Source organism: Octopus sinensis, linkage group LG12, assembly GCF_006345805.1.
Source record: "Octopus sinensis linkage group LG12, ASM634580v1, whole genome shotgun sequence".
Taxonomy (NCBI): Eukaryota; Metazoa; Mollusca; class Cephalopoda; order Octopoda; family Octopodidae; genus Octopus; species Octopus sinensis.
In genome coordinates this window covers 47,597,980-47,611,483 of record NC_043008.1, presented here as the reverse complement: position 1 = coordinate 47,611,483, position 13,504 = coordinate 47,597,980, and the positions used below count along the sequence as shown (strand labels likewise).

Sequence of the window (13,504 nt, the reverse complement as noted above, 5' to 3'; positions counted from 1 at the left end):
TCTCTCTCTCTCTCTCTCTCTATATATATATATATATAAGAAGCACGATATATTCTCGATCAGACTTGTTCAAAAACCGAGGTCCTACTGTATTTTATTGTCGTATGTGGAATAAATTCTGTACACATAGGTCTGCACTATTCACCCCTCTAGAAATGATATCAATGCTATCATTGTCGTCACATTAAGGCCATTGAAATATCATCAAAAACCGAGAAACTATATTTATATATTTAATTACTATCTACGACTCTAACATAATGAATGAGATTATAGAAACCCACACAAACACCGTTCACAGAATCCTTATACATTTCATAGCATAAAATAAATATACATACTTGATATCACTTTATTATAAGTTGCTTAATGGAAATTCGCAATATATAATTATATAAGATTCCGCCCAAACTTAAGACGTTTCTTCGGCACTTTAACAACTTTGCAATTTATTATATTTCATTATTAATTATTCAGTACTTAGATAATTGCTAACTGATTTTAAAGTAGAGATTTCTAGTTACTTTTATAAGTTTTGTTCATATTTTGTTGTGTACGAAACGTAGCATAATGTTCGCAAACGCACAAAGGTATATTTTAAAAATGAAATGATGTCGTGGTGAGTATGCCCTTCTCCAAAGCTTTAGTGGCTTCACTGATTCTTCAGAGTGTTTAGCGTGTATTACTTTTGCTTAAGTTCGAGAATGTGTGAGGATGAATACAATTTATAAAGTTGAGAAAATAATGTTCTTTATTTCATTGATTAATGAGAGGGCGAGACACAAAGAATAAGAGAAAGGCGTTAGCTAAGAACCCATAGAAATTCAAACGTAAAAATATTTTCTCAAACCTTTCATTTTCCTTGTGACAGAATCCATTTCAGAGAATTCAGTTTCTGTTATATATTGATCAATATAAAGTCAATTTTCGATTACACTTCAATCTCTCATTCAATCCATATTTTCGATGTGTAAGAAAGGTGATTTCATTGTAGTTCAAGTAAAACTTCTCATCCTCCATAAATGGACCAATAACTAAAATTCTGTTCGATTTTATACCCAAACACTTCTCTCATAATCATAGTATCTACTAAAGCTTGGAAACTCTACGCAAGCTCTTCTACTCTAAGACCCATAACTTTGATTTCAGATTCGTAATATTCGATTGTGTTACACTTAATCCTAACCTTCTTACGGTAATATTAGTTTCAGCCTTAACTGGAAAACACATTTTTATTTTTTCTCTCTCCATTGAAATCGTCGTACCACTGTAAACACAAGCTTATCTTTCTCCTCATACATCGAATTCACTAACAACATCCTCAAAAGCGATTCTATTAACACAACTATATATTTACATGCTTCAATAGAAATTACTCTGCAAATTTCTCTTCTCATATTGCGTTTCCGAAAAGTTTTGAGTTAGTTAATATCACATAGAAAGTTCTACCGTTCTCTAAGTCATAGAATGGTAAAAAAAAAAATGTCAGTTTTGCACTATTGAAGAGATTGAAACTATATTCTTCCTCTTCTTTTGTTGAACAGGAATTGCAAACATATTTCAACATGGCAGCCAAAGCAATTTCGCAACACTCAGTCTCAATAAAACGCAATTTCTGAAACATTATTCACCTTCGTCAGTTATGCTCATGTTAGTGTGGAAACACTACTACGAATATCTGTTTGCCTGTGTCTGTCGCTTGTGTCGTCAATAAACGCCTTTCACCTCTTTCCAACTTGTCTTACCTATTACTTCAACCATAGCTAATTACCCTCACAACACTCTATGAATGTTCAAACCCTCTTCTGTCATTCATTCCATTATTTCTCTAATGCTCCATTCTCTTTGACAGTCCCTTTTAACACCAGACTAGCTTCTGCTATAAGAGTTTATGTATCAATTTCTGATGACGTCAACATCCTCCACTTCTGCATTACTCTTTTCGAAATTTTTACATCCAGACCACATTTTAGATCTTCCAAATCTCAAACATTCTTTCCCTTTCTGAGAATATCTATCTATCTATCTATCTATCTATCTATCTATCTATCTATCTATCTAACAAATGTGGTAAAATATAACAATATTGACCAAGGTTACCGTGGTCTTTTTCGTAGGCTTTTCTTCCCACGGATAAACCTTACTTGCTTTCCCATTTACACCATATATCATAACACTGTGATACACGATCCCTATTGATCGTTCTTTTTTTTCCTCTTCCCCTTTTTTCCCCTTTTTTCTTCTTTTTTCATTTCTCTTTTCTTTTGTTCCTTTTCCTTTTCATTTTTTTTCTTTTATTCTTTTTATTTTTTATTTTATTTATTTTTATTAAAAAAAAAAGTTTTTTTGTTCTTTTCTTCCCCCTTTTTTTTTCTTTCTTATGTTTTTTTGTTTTTTTCATCCCCCAAAAGAAAAACTCTACCTTGTAACTTGTCCCATCTGTGTGCAGCCCTGTGTGGCCAATAAAGAAACTTATCTATCTATCTACGACTTGGTAATGATACCAGTCTATTTAAACAAAAGGGTCACGAAAGTCCAAATAAAAAACATACCATTTGATGTCGAAACACAATGGGTGGTCTCTGCCATCTGCTTTGAAATGTCAGAGACAATGTCAGAGACAAACATCCTGGAAATCGCGGTTCTAGGAGAGAAAGACTATGTGGGCAAATCAATCGAATTCCTGCTTCAATTGGATGAAGCAGCAAGAGAGAAGATACCCACCGCTATAGAACTGCCAGGAGGCTACAAACTCTATATAGTGGTAGAGGGCAGGCGACTACGCTGCTATTTGTGTGGAAGCGAAACACACTTGAAAAAGACGTGCCCAACCACTGCACACCAAGAGCAACAACAACAACCACTACCCAACCCCAAAGCACTCCGGAAAAAAAGCTCTACTACCCACACACCATCAACACAGAAGACGACAAGAGAAGCACACCAAGCTAATCCGTCATCAACCGAAAACCACTCGACACCTGGAAAAATACCAACACTACCATCAACAGCAAAACCCAAAGGAACAGAAAAACAAAGAAAACACACACAAACTGATCCCCCATCCCTTATACCGCACTCAACACACACAAACACTCAACAACCAACAACAACGAAAACAACAACACAACCACTTACACAGACATACATAGAAGCCCACAACATACCCCTACCCCCTTCTGATTCCTCAGACATTTCGTCGGAAGACGAAACCAGTGAGGAATGGCAAATAGCTACAAAAAGAAGGAAAATAAAGAGCAGAAACACAACCAAACCAAATGCAAACACGAACAAAGCAGGGGGAAATACATCTCCCGAAGACATTTCAAAACCCAACGCAAACAACAGCCACACCAACACCACAAAAACATATACAGCAAACATGCTCACAGCCATAGACACCAAAAACACAAATTTGATGGAATACATCCAATCAAAAACAAACATAACAGAAGATGACATAAAAACAAACAACCACCCATACACAACACCACCAGACCACATCAAAATAATACACATCTCCAAAAGTCTGCACCACACACTCAAAGGCATTTCCCCAGTGCGGTTGGTAAATGCCAAAAATATCTCACAAAGAAACTGTACTGGGATCTTCTCGAGGACAAACCAAGGAGGAGAAAGCAAAAACTTTCGAGCAGTAAGTAACCCTCTGTATTCTAATTCATTAGAACTATGATCAAGATTGGTTGTGTAAATGCGCGTGGCTTGGGGTCCCCTTGGAAACAAGGGTACCTCTTAAATGACATAAAGTCACATAAGTTAGAAATCATAGCCATAAGCGAGACCAGACTCCACAATCCGCGGGCCCTAAAGACCATGTTTGGCGGACAGTTCAACATTTATTTTTCCCCCTGTCTGCCGAGAATGGGCGGTAGTGGCACCGCGGTACTTTTTCACAAGAGTCTGGATCTCAAGTAAGGACAATATTCGTAGACCCGGAGGGTAGACTGGTCGTCCTGGATGTCGACGGCAGCAATGGGTGCGCTTTTCGGCTCGTATCAGTTTACGCACCGCCCTTAACAGGTCGGGCGGATTTCTTTCAACGTCTAGAAGTTTTCTTGGGAACGTCTCGTCCTTTACTCTTAGTGGGGGATTGGAATGCTACCTTGGACACGCATGTAGACTACGTGGGTAGAGATAGGAATAGACGGGGATGCAAATGCCTCAGAGACCTGCTCAGACGCTTTCAACTGTCTGACAGGTTTCGACTAGACCACCCGAATGCGCCAACGTGGACATGGAGCAACCGCATCGGGTCGTCGAGATCGTATCTAGATAGGATACTGTGTAGGACAGTAGATAGAGATAGCATAGGATGTCCACAATTCCACATAGTCAGCTACACGGATCACAAACTTGTGACATGTACGCTAGACTTAGGTAAGACACTTAGGCAGGGTCCCGGATACTGGAAACTAAACGCGTCTTTCCCATCGAGACAAGTTTTCAGAGACCGGATTAGCACACTAGTAAAGAGGGCTTTGACGGGAGCCATCATCAACAACAAATGGTGGTTTGCCCTCAAGAGAGCAGTAAAAGCAGAAGCGATTAGGTACAGCAAAGCACTAGCCATAGATAGAAATAGAGTAGAGGGTGAGCTAGTTAAGAAGCTAGAAGAGGCAATTAGAAGCGGCATCGCATCCGACGTTTTGGCGGCGAGGTTGGCCCTCGACCAACACTTCAACGCCAAACACGAAGGATGTGCTGTCAGAGCTAGGATGCGTGCTCTAAGGAACGAAGGTGTTGGAGCCGCGAGAGAGGCCCGGGTGGCAGAGGCGCAACAGGGCAACAAAGCCACCATTCGGTCACTGGTAGATGAACAGGGGCGCGAATTGCTCGAGCCAAGTAAAATGTGTGAGGCCTTTCAGCAGCATTTTGCCCGACTGTTCGGAACGAGTGGAGGGCAAGAACGTAGGGTGGACTTCAGTGCCTACCTACATAGCCTACCACGACTCTCGACAAGAAAGGCAGGGTGCTGCGAAGGTGCCATCACGGCGGCGGAAGTGCGGGAAGCGATGGCAGAATGCTCGAGGGACAAATCACCGGGTTTGGATGGTCTACCCTACGAGCTTTACAATTGTATGCCAGACTTGTTTGGAGATCTCTTGGCGGCGGTGTACTGCAACTGGCAGCAAAACGGGAGCATTCCTGGTTTTGTGAGCCGAGGAGCCGTAACACTGCTGAAGAAAGATCTAAACAAGGGAAATGTAATAGATAACTTTAGGCCCATCACTCTGCTTAATGCAGACTTGAAAATTTTGGCCAAGGTGCTAGCCAAGAGGTTGGCGCTTGTCATCGAGAAACTGGTCGACAAGGCGCAAACATGCGTGCGCCAGGCCGGACCATCCATGACAACCTCCATCTGATGCGCTACATCATAGACAGGGTAGTTAACGAACCTGGCATGGGTGGGGCCCTGATCAACTTGGATCAATCAAAAGCCTTTGATAGGGTAGACCATCGATACTTGGAGGCAGTCCTGAGAGCGGCTGGTTTCGGTCCCGTCTTCCGCGGCTGGATAGCTGCCTTGTACAGAGGCATCCGTTCGGTAATTCGCGTAAATGGACATCTATCGAGACCTTTCGACATTGCACGTTCGGTCCGTCAGGGATGCCCCCTCTCGGCGCTTCTATACGTATTGACTCTTGAGCCACTACTGCGGAAGCTGGCGACTCTAAGGGGCATCCCGCGAGAATTGGGATGCGGGACGAGCGTGTCTGCATACGCGGACGACGTCACCGTCATAGTGTCTAGCCACGAGCACATCGAGCTGGTCGGCGAGACACTGAAAAACTACGAAGCGGTGACAGGAGCGAAAATCAACCGGGAAAAGTCAGTGGGCTTGCGACTAGGCACCTGGAGAAGCAAGCCCATGCCGTCCACCAGCGCCTCCGTCGTGGGACGCTGGACCGACGGCCCGGTTGAGTTGCTCGGGGTCTGGTTTGGTCCGGACCTCCAAGTGGAGAAGAACTGGAACGAGATAACGAGTAGGGTGGTCACTCTCGCCCGGCAATGGGCCGAGAGGAAACTGTCCCTAAAAGGTCGAGCGGAGGTGGCGAACACGTACATCGCGTCCGTCATCTACTACCGCCTGACCGTCGTACCTTGTCCCGACCCTACCATCACCAAACTACAACGCATCCTCTTTCGCTTCTTGTGGAAAGGATGCGTCCCGATGGTCAGGCGATCCATTTGCTGTCAACACCCGTTAAAAGGAGGGCTGGGCATGCCGTGGTTGATGATGCGCAGACACGCGCTGAGACTGCGACATCTCTGGCTCTATGTAGACGACGGTGAACAGGTGTGGTCGCCGTTTGTGAGGCACGCTTTCCCGCAGCTCGTCTCCATGACCGAACTGCAGTCGTGGATCAAAAAGAGGCCGAGGAAGGGCGAATGGCACCGCGAGTGTCGCGTTGCTCTCAAGCAACTCTGCCGTCCTGGGTCGACCTTAAGTGACTTCAACACAACCAAAGCATTCTATAGGGGTTAGTGGAGGGGAGGTACGACGACGAGCTCGGGGCGAACCTGGACGTCGACGAGGAGTACCTGACCCGCCTGTTCGGGACGACTTTCGGGCCAGGGCCCATGGACAACTTCCAGAGATCCCTGGCCTGGCAGTGCTACCGAGAAGCGCTACCCGTTCGGGATAAGCTCTACAGACACGGCTCGAGAAACACGGGGCCGACCTGCCCGAGATGCGGTCAGAGCGACGAAACCGTTCTGCACGCACTCGTTCAGTGTCCAACAATTTCCGACCTGTGGGCTTATGTCGAACAACTGCTGTCACGTGTGGGACGAGTCGGTTTATCAGCTGAGTCTATCGTCAATATTGTCACGCCTCCTTCCTTCAAACGGGAAGGAAGAGCTATTTTCATCATCCTTGTGGCTATGGCGAAAGAATGTATCTGGTGGACGCGTCTGAAAGGATTGGAGACAAACACTTTCCTCTCTGGTCAATCTCTCATCAACTTCTTCAAGTACCACTTGAAAAGGAAAGTGAGAGTAGAGAGGCAAGTTTTGTCTAGCGAATGTTTTAAAAAAGATAAATGGTGAATGTAGCAAGAATGGCACGTATGAATGACGAAGCCACCTTGAGCATAGTCCTATGAACCCAGAAATCGAAAACAGAGAGTTGCTTATTTGCAAAAAAAAAAAAAAAAAAAAAAAGAAATATAAAATGTGACTTCATTGACCGAGGTTACCGTGGTCTTTTCCGCAGGCTTTTCTTTCCACGGGTAAACCTCACCTGTCCTCCCCTTTACACTTCATATTGACATTTCTGTGATAACGATCCCTATTGATCATTTTTTTTCCTCCCCCCCCCCCCTTTTTTTTTTTTTTTTTAACCCCCCCTTATTTTTGTCCTCTTTCTCTCCTTTTACGATCCCTTTTGATCGAACCTCCCCCTTCCTTTTTTTTTTTTTTTTTTTAATACCTTCAAAAGAAAAGCTCTACCTTGTAATTTGTTCTATCTGTGTGCAGCCCTGTGTGGCTAATAAAGAAACATATCTATCTATCTATCTATCTATCTATCTATTTATCTGTCTGTCTGTCTATCTATCTATCTATCTATCTATCTATCTATCTATCTATCTATCTATCTATCTATCTGTCTATCTATCTATCTATCTATCTATCTATTTGTCTGTCTATCTGTCTGTGTTTCTATGGAGATTTCTATCTTTCTCCTATGTATATATATATATATATACATACTCAGAATCATTTCAGCTGAACCTGGAGTTTCTACATTTATAAGCAGGCTGCTAAATCGTTAGTACTTGTATGAATATTCGATACTCTGCTAACGATAAATTTATTTTTTCCGTGTTATTTGTAACCACTGAAACACACACATATACGCACACACATACACACACACTACACTCACACACACACACTCACATACACACACACATACACACACATATATATGGATATATATATATATATGTATATGTGAGAAAAGAGAATATATATTACATTAATTTATCTATTTATACATTTATTTAAACTCATATATATATATATATCTCTGAACGTATGCATTTTTACACACACACATACGCACACACACATGCATACATACATACATACAAAGACACACACACATATTTCCTATTTTGTGTTTCTCCCCGTGTGTATCTCCGCTCCTTTTCTTCTCTACTTCTCTATATATGATCGTACACCTGTCCGATCATTTCATCATTGATGTCTCTATAGAGTTTCATGTATGATCGCATTTTACTACTTGTCAGGTAATGACGGGAATCGCCTCGGCGCGTCCTCGATGGAGCTCGTGTACACAATTCACAAACGATCATCTCGGAAATGCTGTAGGACGAATGTTTGTTCAACAGAATTTTGACGACGAAGCCAAATCGCAGGTATTTAAGAATATTTTGGTTTATTTCACCTACCTTGATGCCAGAAGTTTACTTTTAAAGAAATACTAGTGTATTACGTATCTTAGAAAGGAATGGATTCCTATGTGAATTTTCTAGGAACCAAGCAATAATATGGAAGGTATTTCTTGACATCGAACAATCAACATCTTTTGTAAAGTAACTATTATCCGGACAACCAATAAGTTTGTTCTAAACTAGCAGACAGAAATGGTAAAATATATCCGATGGTTTTATGCTATAAGAATCTATTTATGGTATAGATAGATTATCTATCTATCTACATGTCTATCTATCTATCTATCTATCTATTTATCTATCTATCTATCTATCTATCTATCTATCTATCTATCTATCTATCTATCTATCTATCTATCTATCTATCTATCTATCTATCTATCTATCTAACTGCCTGTCTATCTGTCGGTCTTTTCATCAACATATGTACTTAAATATCGATCGTTAATTCTGATATTATTGCTATGCTGGGGCTTTTGGGGCAGCTAACGGTGAAGGTGCTTCGTGAAAACATATCTACACAACATCATGTAGTTCTCCCAGCTTTCTTGGCAAGATATTAAATAGCCTTTGAATCTTAAGATATTCAGTATCCTGTCCTTGCTATAGACAGAATGGGTGAAATCTTTGAAACATGCAGTGGAGGTCTCTAGGATCTTCCGCATGTGCATCACCGCATATCTCTCCCGCCTCCTCTCGGGGGAAAAATGTCGCACTTCTCTTCCAGTAGCTCAAATATTTCACTATGGCAGTCTTCTTGCTGTAGCACCGCCGAACTGCTTCGAGATCTGCTATTAAATTGACACTATTTGGTGACCATAGTGGACACAAGTAGTCTAGACAACTGAGTACAAATGTACTTCATGGGACCAGCATAGTTTCCTGATCACGTGCTCTGAAACCCATCAAAATCCATCGAGCTTAAGAGCTCAAACTAGTTAAAGAGTCATACATGTGTAGATTATATATATACATACATGTTTATATATAATATACGCATACACACACACACACACACACACACACACACACACACATATATATATAATATATATAGATATATATATTATATATAATCCGTTCGTTATATATTAAAGTACGCTGGCTTTTCTCATTCAATCAGGTATAAATCATCCTTTTGTGCTTTTGTGCGAAACTCATTATTGCATTATATATATATATATATATATACAATATGTATATATATATATATATTATATATATATATATATATATATATATATATATTATATATATATATCTATTTGTTTTGTGCATATTTTCTATCTACCTATCTATAACGATATTATTTCATTTTACTCGGTAATAACTATAAATGCTTCGGGACAATTTTCATAATTCTCCACTGTACTCGTCTACCTCCTTCTTCGTTTTTCATAAATCATACCAAGTTGCATTTCTAACAGAAAATGGATCGGGGTATCGTAAAAAAGGAGCTAAAATGATGCAGATAAGGGTGTAGATTTGCGATGTGTACAAATATATACTTTTTACCATTTGAGACCCAAAATTCACAAACAAAGGGTATTCATGAAGTATTTTGTCAATCACATTACATACTAATTTCCAAATTTGGCACAATGCCAGAAATTTCGGGGGAGGTTTAAGTCGATAACACTGACCTCAGTTGTCAACTGGTACTTATTTTATCACTTCCGACATGATAAAATGTCGACGGAATTTGAACTCAGAACTTAAAAACGGACGAAATGCCGGCAAGCATTTCGTCCATATTGATAACGATTCTGCCAAGTCAGCGCCTTTTAGTAACATTACATATTGAAAGTTATTTGAGATTGCTAAAAGGAATTCTAATGCATTTCTACGCATGTTGACTGTAGAGAGCGGCTTATAAATGGTAAACCTTTACAAGTAAATCTATTGAAAACTCGTCAGTGTCTAGAACGTTCTATTAAGAGAGAGAGAGAGAGAGAGAGAGAGAGAGAGAGAGAGAGAGAGAGAGAGAGAGAGAGAGAGAGAGAGAGAGAGAGAGAGAGAGAGAGAGGGAGAGCGGGGAGAGAGAGAGATGGACAGCTACACAGGATTTTCTATTCTGCACCTAACGGCTACGAAGATGTCAATCTAGTTTTCAAAATACCGAAATAAATGTCATTCATTTGTGCGTTGATTGCATAATCCCTGTCTCTCACACACGGACACACGGACACACATTTAAGCGCCTAAACACTCGTGTATATACAGTCATCGAGAAAGTTCGAAGTCTATGTCAAAGTTTGTCCTCCTAGAGATAAATGAAATTTTCTATTTAAATCTACTGAACTGTCTTTCACTTGGAGCTTGACTAGTTTCGTGTATGCCTGTTTACAGTATGTCCGTACATAAACCGAACTCAATGATACAGGCATGTCTGAACTTAGGTGAACCAAAAGAGATTAGCCCATTTGACGGCTTGTACATGTATGCACATATAAACCTTAATAGTGGTTAATCTACACACACACAGACTCACATATAAAAGTGTATATAGTGTATATGTACATATTGCATATGTTTATATATATATGCATATATATATATATATACACACATACACACACGTATATAGATACATATATGCACATATAAATACGTACATCTATATGTGTATATATATATATATATATATACATATACAATGATGTATATATACATACACACACATATGCGTAAATGTCGAACAACGAGAATGAGTGCTGAACACCGCACTGATGGATAAAATTTCTTTATTAGTATATTAAGTTTACCTTTGGTTTCATATTGAGAAAAGCCCAAAAATACAGAGGACAAGCTACTAGATGTGAGCTTTGTATCACTGAAAAGCTCAATATCATACACTCAAGAGATAACACTTTAAATGTTAGGGATGAAGACTTCTCCGTGCATACACAAGCAATATTTCACACACGGACATTTGCAAGAGGGAGCCACCACCCGTTCCACCAGCCTCACCACGATAGTTTCTTTCCCTGGTTGTGAACAGAAAATGTGTACAACACACGAACTCCACACATTGAAAAGAAGCATGCCTCCCGCTGATGGACTCCCTCAGCAGGCAAATACACGAACATTAGATGTACCCAAAATATAATATAATGCAAACAAATTCACCGTCCAACACGGTTTTTCCCCCAAACGTCAAACCCAAGGGTGATTATCACCGATAGTATAAATACTAGACTTACGAAGAATAGGTCCTGGGGTCGATTTTCTCCATTGAAGGCGATGCTCCAACATGGCCTCAGTGAAATAACTGAAATGAATAAAAGAATACATACACACAGAGACACACACACACACACACACAGATTAAAATAGAAATATTATTATTTCTAAATCTCTCATCAAAGAGGTATATTCAGTAACGGCATTTTAAAGTAGAGGCTATTTGCCAACATAATGAGACTGCCCAGGAAGGGCCGATTGTTACTGGAAGGCAGATTTGTTACTCAGGAAACATCGTCTCCAGCTAGCTATGCGACACAATATCTGTGTCCTTATATTTTCCAGCTGGCTAAACAATGTTTCCTGGGGCTAAACAACAGTAAAAATCGTCCTTTCCAGGACAGCTACATTATGTTGGCAAATAGCTTTTATTTTAAAGAACTGTTACTGAATATCTCTCTTTGTGAGATTTAGAAATAACGTTTCTATTTTATGAGATCAGTGACAGCGTTTTACTTTCAAAACTAAATATTTTCGAACGGCAACTTCGGCAACGCCACCTAACCAAACAGCTACCCTGTGTTGGTAACGTGCAATAACCCAGAAACTGGTCCACAGGTGTTGTTTCGTGCTGGATGGGAGTGCTGTACTCCCTGTTCGAAAATATAAGGGCACAGGTATTGTGTCGTATAGATAGCTGGGAACGATATTTGCAGGGGTTAAAACAGGGACAATCGACAGTTGCTGGACGCAACAAAAAGTAAAGGCAAATAGACTTTACTTCATATACTTACATTCATACATACATATATACATACATACATACATACATATATATATGCGTGTGTGTGTATGTATATATGTAAATATATATATATTTATTTATTTATATACATACATACACACACACACACATACATACATACATACATACATACATACATACATACATACATACATACATACATACATAAATACATACATACATACATACATATAGTCGGACATGAACTGAAAACATCATATAGACCTAGATATATCTATCTGATAGGACAGCGATGTACTTTTGTGTATTTCTAATTTACTTGGACAGAAATCGGTTTTCGTATCAATATCGTTATAGACAATAGCTGCTTCCATAGCATAGAATGGAAGCGACTGTAACAAAAACAAGAGCAAAACAAGCAACGGAAATGTCGCAGAGTAGTTATCGATGAGCAGAATCGGTTCGTCTTTTCAACATATATCACCTCTGTTGGTTAATTAGATTTCACATTTGTTTTTGTTTTTGGTTTTCGATGTCTTTTCTTAAGTGCTCTGCCACAACAATACCAACGTCTCCAGAGTGAAGCGAGTCGCATAAAACCGGCCGCCATTTGCAGTCGCACCATTAGAAGAACGAACGTTAATGAAACTATATTTAGTGGCTCCGTGGAAAACCAACACCAATAAACGAGCGATTAGATAAATTAATAAATGAATGTGTTTAGTCTCAGTCTCATTCACATCACACATTGTTGAATTTAGATCTGTGCGAGAGACAAAAGCGTTTTATAACACGCACACAAACACACACAAACACACACAATCGATACATTTATATATGTTTCTGCACGAACAGACAGACACATATGCACGCATAAATGTGAAAGATGGTGGTTATGGTGAGAGGGGGATATGGCAATGTTATAAATTTTATTATTGTTCTCTTCTTCTTTTTCTTCTTCTTCTTGTTCTTCTTCCTCTTCTCCCTCTCCTCTTCTTCTTCTTCTTCTTCTTCTTCTTCTCCTACTTCTTCTTCTCCTCCTCCTTCTCCTTCTACTTCTCCTTCTTCTTCGTCTTCTTCTTCTTCTTCTTCTTCATCTCCTCCTTCTTCTCGC

General features: G+C 40.0%; 1 protein-coding gene across 1 annotated transcript in view; it reads left to right on the top strand.

Moving 5' to 3' along the window:
* Positions 1–13,504, top strand: part of LOC115217982 (neprilysin-1) — a 391,622-nt gene that overhangs the window by 211,696 nt on the left and 166,422 nt on the right. Inside the window, exon 10 of the mRNA XM_029787719.2 lies at positions 8,277–8,405. Coding sequence (XP_029643579.1) covers positions 8,277–8,405 — 129 coding nt within the window. The remainder of the gene's footprint in view (positions 1–8,276; positions 8,406–13,504) is intronic.